The sequence below is a fragment of the Physcomitrium patens genome, chromosome 11 (genome assembly GCF_059467195.1).
Source record: "Physcomitrium patens ecotype Gransden chromosome 11, ASM5946719v1, whole genome shotgun sequence".
Taxonomy (NCBI): Eukaryota; Viridiplantae; Streptophyta; class Bryopsida; order Funariales; family Funariaceae; genus Physcomitrium; species Physcomitrium patens.
Genome location: NC_143420.1, coordinates 6,265,860 through 6,275,168, shown reverse-complemented (window position 1 = coordinate 6,275,168; position 9,309 = coordinate 6,265,860). Strand labels below are relative to the sequence as shown.

The 9,309-nt window shown below is 35.9% G+C and overlaps 1 protein-coding gene across 1 annotated transcript; it reads left to right on the top strand.

Moving 5' to 3' along the window:
* The first annotated feature begins 5,907 nt into the window (after nucleotides 1-5,907).
* Nucleotides 5,908-8,362, top strand: LOC112288329 (F-box/kelch-repeat protein SKIP25). The gene has a single exon (XM_024532431.3). The coding sequence runs from the start codon at nucleotides 6,641-6,643 to the stop codon at nucleotides 7,817-7,819; it is 1,179 nt and encodes a 392-aa protein (XP_024388199.1). The 5' UTR covers nucleotides 5,908-6,640; the 3' UTR covers nucleotides 7,820-8,362.
* Nucleotides 8,363-9,309: the final 947 nt, after the last annotated feature.

Sequence of the window (9,309 nt, the reverse complement as noted above, 5' to 3'; positions counted from 1 at the left end):
TTTTTTAAAGATTACTTTTTTTTTTGAGATTAATTTAGAACTTCTTTGTATTTCTTTTATAACTTCTTTTAATTTATTTTTGATTGATCAAAATTTAATCAAGATTATTAAGGTTTACTTAAGGTTATTTAAGATTCTGGTAGACTTGGTAGGATTGTTCTTATATTTTAACTTATCTTCTATAGCTTAGCATCTAATACATTTTCAAGAAAAAATTTCATGTAATATAATATTGTTGTTATTGGAACAATATTCTTATGGAAAGAATAATTGTATTTAAATGTGATTAGAGCGTCAATAATCCACTAGGATTCTCTTCTTTGGTAATTGCAATTTAGTTGTCGTGACTATAAATCTTGGTCATTGATTGCAAGTAAAGCGCCAAGGTGTTTGTTCTTCTCTCACTAGTAGATTACGATGGTGGTATCGTATTGTATTTGCTTATAGTATGTAAAATTTAGTTAAGACATATACTATGTTCATAAGTCTTGGTGTTTCTTAGAATGGTTAATAGATTAATTTAAAGAGAGTGGATGTAACAAACTCTATTTTGAGTTTTATCTTTTTTGATTATAGCATTTCAAAAAGATTATAGGATCTAAAATGTTTAGTAAGAAGCCTTGAGAGGAGATTAGAGCATAAAGAAGAAAATCTTAACTAGTAGGAGGCTTATTGAGAGGGATGAAAGCAAGGCATTGTTGGATGAAGGCAAGGAATGGGGATCTTCATTCCTATTGATTGAAGGCCATGCCCAATGGGCTTCAAGGAGGCTGCCCGAGGCCTTATTAGGGATTAGGATTTTTCTTTCAAAATCATTCGAGCTTTGGAGGCTAGAATCAACAAGTTCAGGATTTTGGATATAATTTAGATGAAGAGTTTGTGTGATTTGGAGTTTTTGTGAAGGAGATTTAGGTATTCATAGTTAAGGTGTCGAATTTGTACCTACTGTCACTCTTTGAAACATAACATATGCATACAGAGAGCAATGAAAGATAAGTAACTAGAGTTGGAGAGAACACTTTCTTGGCTACATTTTACATATACTTTTTGACAAATTTCAACTCTGGATGAAGGAGTTATAGGGCACTGAAGACAACACATGTAATTCAAAGGCAGTAAGTGAGTCATTTCATTGATAGTAAAGGTTGGAGCCATATCTTAAGTTTGTGGACGAATTTTTGGCTCAAAATTTCCATAAGTGTGAGTTATTAGGTTAAAAAGCTATAGATTAAAGTTTCATGGTATTTGAGTATTTATTTTATGAAATATGAAGAAAATAGCACGCAGGTGTATGTAAGCTAGAGTTTAAAGCTATTGTTAGGATTTTGGTGATATCTCAAGATCTATAACGAATTTGAAGTTGAATTTTTTTTGGTTGTTTTTGAAATTATATTAGTACTTCATGTAAAATTTAAGATTGTTTTAATAGTCCAATCATGAGATATAAGTTGTTGAAGTTTAGAAAATATTTCTCATAAGGATATATAAGGTTTTATGATACTTTATCATATATTTGGGTGTTTTCTTGGTACTTGGGCCTATGTATTGATGTAATTATTCTAAAAGGGAAAATATTATATGTATAAACTTGGTAATTTTACATCTTAGACTTGATTGAGCATTTAGTGGCAGCCAGAAGCTCAACGCTTTTTTGAGGCAAACTCTCTCTACCCTAACAACAGAAACTAAAGGCTTGTGGTTTGGTGGTGAATGCTAACGTAGTGTAATAGAACAATCATGTCTTTGAGGCCTTAAAACTAGTGTGACTATAACAACCAATTTTGGCTGCAGTTATATGTATGTTGTTATTAATAATTTTTGAATTTTTTTTGCCTTTGATCTTAGAGGATTTATAGCTTATAATGGTTGTTATTACAATTTTTATTAAATTTTTTTTATTAGTATTGCAGCAATTTGAAACTATTGTAGACTATTCATTTCGCTTGTAATGGCAATTCTAACACAATATATTAGATAGATTTACAATAGAGTGCAGACTTGGTTCTGTTCATTTTGTATTATTTCTACTTGTTGCTCACATTTTTGTTCTTTCTTGTAGTATGTAACAATAGTGGATATAGTGTAGGCAATACCAATGCAGTGCTATAATAGACATTAACAAACTATTTTAGTTATTGTTAACATCTCAAGTAATTGACTAGATGTGATAAGCATTGAATCTTAAGAACGATTTGCAAACTAGTTGGACTCTGTAGGATTGATTAGAATTAGTTTTGGATTTCAACATAGTCTCTTTCTTGAGCCATACACTTGTAGTTGTTGCACTATGGAACCAAAGTAAAGAGAGTCCAAGTTAGGTGGATTCTAAAGTAAGCAAATGCCTCAATCAAAAGAATCTCTTTACAAGGATATTTTTTTGTAAGGTACTATTTTATAAAATATAATTAGAGTTTGTTCAATTTGATATTTGGATAAAGTTGGATTAAAATTGAATAAAATATTATTCTTAGATAAAATTTATTTATAGATAAAAATCTATTTGTGGATAATGATTTATACTTGAATGATTTTTTATAGATGAATTTAAATAAAAAATAAAATAAATGAATAAAAAAATAAAAAATAATATTTAAAAATATTCATAATAATAATTAAATGATTAAAATAAAGATCCAAAAAGAAAAAAATTCATTAACATATATTTTAGGGATAAATTACAAAAGTGAATTAATAATAGAAGATTGCTTAATATTTGAATTACCTTGAAGAGTTCAAAGAACAATTTAAATTAGAATTTAATTAAGAGCTACAATATATTAAACTCACATAGTTAATTCACTTATTATAACCTATGCTAACCTTCAATTAGTAGAAGTGTAATTCTCTTACACTTGGTTATTTAAGTAAATTAAGAATGAATGGATTGAAAATTCGATAAGAGCTAAAATTCCTAAAAATTTTGCAATTGATTCATTGATTGTAAACTAGAATAAATTTCCAACTAGTGGAGGTTTATTTTAGCTCACAAAAAGATGTATCATCTAGTAGTATTTTGTTGTTAGAAGGTAAAGATGGAGAAGAGTATGAAGAGCATTCAAAGAATTGTGTTCCTTATCATCTTTGTACAATTGTTCCTTATCATCTTTGTACAATTGTATAATTGATATTCTTTGTTTTATATGTGGTCAGAAGAAAGGAGCTACTACCATGCTTTTGTGTAATCAATGTCAATGTAGATGGTACATGACATGTTTGATACCACGTCTTTTGATTCTTCCATCAAATGGTTGGATTTGTTCTTATTGTAAGAAGTCTCTATCTATGTCTCATCTCTTGATAAGGATTAAAGATTTCTTCTATTATGTACATTAGACACTTTGGTGGTCTAATTGCTACAAGATTAGTGTAGAAGAGTATAATTTGGCAATTTGACATTGTAGTATTCATCTTCAACAATATATATTTTATGATCCTAGTTGACCAAAAGGGCTCCTAATCAACTTGGGGGGGAGGGAGGAGGGGAGACGAGAAGGAGGCACTTGAAAGTATATTGGATGTGCATTTGTATTTAGTTTAAATTACATAATTTATGATTACTTTTGTAGCACTCATTCATAGTATATTTTATAATATTAAAAATTAAAATTTACAAAAAAATTATAAAATATTTTATAATAAAAATTTATATATCATAATATATAATATTTTTTAATTTTAATAAAATAATCAGAATTTATCATTTTTAAGGTGAAATAAAAAAAATCAAATTTTTTTAAAAAAAATTATGTAAATATATAAATTAAAGCACACAAAGAAAAAAATTCTAAAATTTAATAAACATATATTTAATTTTTTCAAATAAATTATATAAAACTATAATATGTTAGTTTCTTTTTATTAAACCAATAACTATTAAATTTATAAGAAAGTTTACATAGATAAAAATAATGTATTAGAGACATTCTTTCATTTTTAAAATTAAAATCAAACTTATTATTAAACATATGTAAAAAAACGTTCATCTAAATTTTTTGTTAAAGAATAAGTAATTATTAGTTATATAATACATTTATTTTTTGTCAACTAATAAATTCAAATATCTACATTATAAAATAAAAATAATTATAATAGATGCATGTTTATGTATATGTATATATATATATATATATATATATATATATATATATATATATTGCATAAGTACAAATTAACAAGCACAAATATGAATATAAATATGTTTTTCTAAGAATTGTATGTTTTCTTTTAAACTTTTCTATGCAAAGTCTCTTGAATAAATTCAAACCTAAAAAAATAATTAAAAAATAAAAAAAATCAAAGTTTAACATCAAACAATTTATATGGATGTTTTTACTGAAGTTTATATTAAACTTAATAATCTATTTTAAAAATATTATTTTACATAAATTCCCAATAAATCAAGTAAAATACTTAAGTGTATATTCATATTTAAAATATCATTCTAAGATAATAGATTTTATGATTTGATTTAAAGACTATTGTGTATTTTTCATATTAAATTATTCACCTGTACATTCAATTATATATATATATATATATATATATATATATCTATATGTGTATATCTCTATTAGATGGACGCCCCTCTTTTATTGCATAGATATCCCTATGCCATAAACCCCACATACACTATAAAAAATTAAATAAATTTAATGTAAAATACTCCTTAGATAAATTTAATAAAAAAAAAATCAAGATAAAGTAAAGAATTACATAAAATTTATTTTGAAATTTTGTAAAAGTTAATCTGAAATCAAACAAAAATAAATGCCTTAAGCCATAGCACACATATCTTTTAATGTAAATTTTATCCAATATTAGTTTTGGAAGAGGGCATGAAGTGGTGCGGTAGCATCAGGTCCAAGGGTGGAATAATGGAAAAACCTTTGTTGAATGCTAGGTGCTCACAACCCTAAGACCCCGTTTTTTTATAGTAGAATTTACACGCATGCATGTTTCCTGATAACAAGTTGTTAAAACCCTTTTTCTCCTGAGCTCACTCCACAAGGATCGCACACCGCAAGTGGGTTCGACAACAAATAGATAAAACCCCCACTTTTTGCAATTCATCTTTGAAGATCAGATGATTCCAACTCAAAAACAGATTCTTCACAGTTCCACAACATCAAGCCCAATTTAGTAATCCACGACTTGATGCGGCAAGTAACATGTAGAAACACAAACATAGATAACATGAAGTCTTGCAGATTGTGTGTAAGCTTTCCGATCTGTAATCCCAACCGACCAAGTGATCGAGTGCTTTGGATCGAGGCTGTGGGGGGAAATAGCACCGATAATATTGTGGTTTTGTGCCCAGTTAATGAAACCTGAAGAAGTTACTGTTCGCTTCGTCGCGGCGGAGCCAGATTTCTTCCACCCGGAATAAGTATAGTTCTGGGAGAAACAAGGAATTTACTTCGGCATGGAGTCCATATTGCGAAACGCGAGTCCAAAACGGCCAGATAGATAGCAGATAAAATTGAGTTTCAACCGGATTGGCAAGATGCATGAGGGGTCGACGACGCAGGAGATGAGTTTAACACTTTCAGTTCCAGAGTCCATCGGCAGGTAGGCACCAGCTAAAATAGCACGGTGAACTGACTGGCTGGAGTGCAAACTAATGGGAAGGTGCTGGAATTCCATAATCAATTTCCAGGACTTTACACGGATCTTCGGAGAGGGCTAAGCTCCCGCTTCCCTCCTCGTCACAACGGACGGCAATCAAATGGGGGCAGCTATGAAAACTGCTGGTCTATATATAACTAACTTATCGTCTAGCCTTTTGGCATCAGACGCATTTTCGGCAGGTTTCTTCGTTGTTTCTGCCTCTTTTCCATTTTGGCCCCTTGACTTAAAACGTATCCTCTTGGTCTCTTCTCCGCCCACCGCCTCACCTCACCTCCAAGCGTGACCCTTGGGTCTCTTTCTCGCACACTTTCTTCTGGCCATGTTCGTCGTTGAGCATTGAAAAGAGGGTCTTGAGAGAGTCCCTCCTCAACGGCGATGTCATTTTTCGCCGAACCGGTCACCAACCCTGAGAACTCGTCGGTTGTCGGAAGTTGGAACTCGGAGGTAGTGAGAGTGGGCTTGGATTGAGAGAGAGATAAAGCGTGGGACGTTGGGTGTCAGATTGCTGAGAGTGGGGACCCTAGAGGGGTGAGTGCTGAGCCAAGGCTTGAAGGTTTGGAATGCGGGGAGAGTGGTGAAGAGAGGGCGAGAGTTGTGGAATTTGGTGGGAGAAGTGTAGTGTCGGAGTTCGCTTCGCTGGGACGTCTTCTGGGCCCTAGATTTGCGTGAGCGCAGATGTTGTGGCTGCGAGAAAGTGATTGAGTTTGTTTTTATTGTTTATTAACTCATTTATTTTATTTCTCTTGTAGAAGTTGAAGTAGCGCACGTCTAGATTCATTTTATTCAAACGTAACACTGTTAGGACCAGTAATTGTTGATTTTAGCAGTAGACGGAATGTTCGAAGATCCGTTGTTGGCATAGAGGGAGTTGATTCGGTATTCCGGAAGAATCGTAGTAATCAACATGTGTCAGAGAAAGGGCAAGGAACCTTACAAAGCTGCAAATCGGCTCGTCGGCACAGTTGTGAAGTGACTTGAACCAGCAGCGTCAATCGTCTACAGTAAACTGGGAATGAAGATTGCATGCAGAAGACTACAAGCAACCATGTCTGACGATGAATCCCTACACGTGATTGGGAACACTTTGCAGGGAACCACCAACCAGATATTACGCAGCTTGCCGGACCATCTAGCCATGGAATGTCTCTCCCGGGTCCCTCTCTCCACCCTTCGAAGAGTCAACAAGATATGGCAGAATCTCATCTACGATCCTTACTTCCAGAGTCTCAGAGCGGCGAACGGAAGATCCCAACTAGACTGGGTCTATACATTGGTGCAGTCGCAGGATTTAAGCTTTAAGTGGCAAGCATTCGACCCTCTGTCGGGTCTGTGGCATGACTTACCTCCGACGCCCCGTCCAATGGAGTTCCAGCTCAACAATCCTGGCTGCATTGGCGTCTCCTACTCCGTTCAGTGCGCCAGCTCACGTACCAAGCTCGTCATGGTGGCGGGATTGAAGGCGAAGCAACACGATAAGAACAGAATGACTATGGAGCCAGCTCTAAGCCATCCTTACATATATGACACTCAGACGTGTCAATGGAAGCTGGGATACCCCTTCACTGTGCCTCGCAAGTGGTGTGTCTGCGGGGTAACTGAGGAGAAGTTGTACATCGCTAGCGGCTCAGGTAAAGACTGGGACCGAGAGCTGTCCAAGTCGGCGGAGGTGTATAACCTCAAGAGCGACAGTTGGAAGAAAATTCAGAATTTGTCCACGTCTAAGTTTAGTGGGGAAGCCATGACAGCCGTCTCGAATGACAACAAGCTGTACTTTGTGAGTGGGAGGGGCGTATTCTCCAAGGAAGGGGTGGTGTATAACATTGCAACCGACTCGTGGTCGGAAATGGCTCCAGGTCTGAAGAAGGGTTGGACCGGTTTGTGCGTGACCGTGAATGGGAAATTTTACTCGCTGGAGACTCCGGCCGGGAAGCTGAAAGTGCACGTGCCGGAGAAGGATTGCTGGGACGTGATCATGGAGGATTCGAGGTTGGGGGACGTGGAAGTGTTAGTTAGCACGAAGGACAAGATTGTTGGTATTGAAGGGCCAGGGAAGAGTGTGCAGCCAAGTGACAGGAGCATCTTGCGAGTGATTGACATTGCCTGCGAGACGCCGCGGATTTTCGACATTCCAATGCACCAGGGGAAGATCGTTTCAGTGCAAGTGCTGGCGCCAATGAGTCGCCGGTTGTAAAGATCAGGAATATGGGACTCGTTCTTTGCTAAATCATGTCGGCGTTGACAATACGCTTGCTTGGTACAGGCGTCCCCTCAAAGACTCGAAAAGCTATATTTGTGCATCGATGCCATCAGTTACGGCTTCAATTTACTCTTGAGAGGTATCTTACGATGGAGCTGCATCGAAACTGAGCCGATTACCGCACTCACTCCGTCTGAGAAACGATTGCCTCCTACCATGAACGTGCAGGTAGCTGCACAGGGCGATGTAACTAATCATCTTGCTCATGAGCGTATCTTGTCAGTTATTCTTTACAATCTTGAGTTAGACTGGTAGATGCTGATGTAGTGATTGTGGAGACGTTGTAGGTTTTAGAGCCTTCCACGATTTAAAGGAATGTACATTAGAACCTGTAAATTAGTGACCAGCCTAGAGGCCTCGCACACTGCCCATTCAATCTGAATGAAATGTTTTCACAACAAGAAGATATGTATTCTCAGAGTTACCGTCTCCTTGTACAGCTTGTGCTGGGTACGGTGCTCGGGAGATTTGTCAGTAGCTGTATGCTTCTTTACACCTCTTGCCCGATTCTCTACTTATCAACATGAACTTTCTTAGCTTGTGCGAAGATGCCTGCATTTGTAGTACCGAAGCTCCGTCAGGTCCATGCCCCTCTGGAAGAAGCTGTTACGTAATTCACAACTCGACGTTGTCTCTTTCCGACTTGGAAGAAATATAGCAGATTGGGACGTTGTTATGAAGGGGATCTATGCTAGATGTTTATCAAGGCCTTCAATGCACAGCTCAGTTATCGTACGTAATTAGATAAACTTCGTTAGTGCTAGTAGCCAACCTTCAATTATTCCTGATCTCAATTCTCATGAAATACTAGTAGTAAGACTACTTGTAAGTCACAGCCTTTGACCGATTGGGTGGATAGCTGGGAAAAGATAGGCGATGAATAAATGTCTGTAACTTACGTCGAACGGCAGTGCGCAACTGAACAAGATCATCTATAGTTCGTGAAACGGTACCTGGAAAGGCGGAGTAGGGATTTCCAGGTGTCAAGACACATGAGAAACGAAATGTTTTCGATCATGCTAAAAAGTGAAATTCTCTTTTTGTGGTGCTATTCAGTTACAAGGGAGCATGCTTTCACGTGCTGTATACGTCACCTTAGCCTGGAGTTGTTTTAGAGCAATAAAAAGTGAGAAAGTAGTATGTGGTGGAGAAACGCGATCTGAAGGTTCTGGCTCAGAGCTATAAGTAAGACCAACGCTGAACTGACGGCCCGTTTTCTGGCCGTCGGTGAATGTGGACCAGGTTTAGTTACAGAACTTTTACAGGCAATGACTAAGACAAACCTAAATTCAAACGAGGATATAAAGGACAGGATTTTCGGATCTTGATAGGTAAATCCTTTACGGAGGCTGCAGCGTTGCGATTTCGAAGCACACGGCTGCAAAAGCTGAGGTTAACCAAGCCTAATCGTAGTAACGACAACA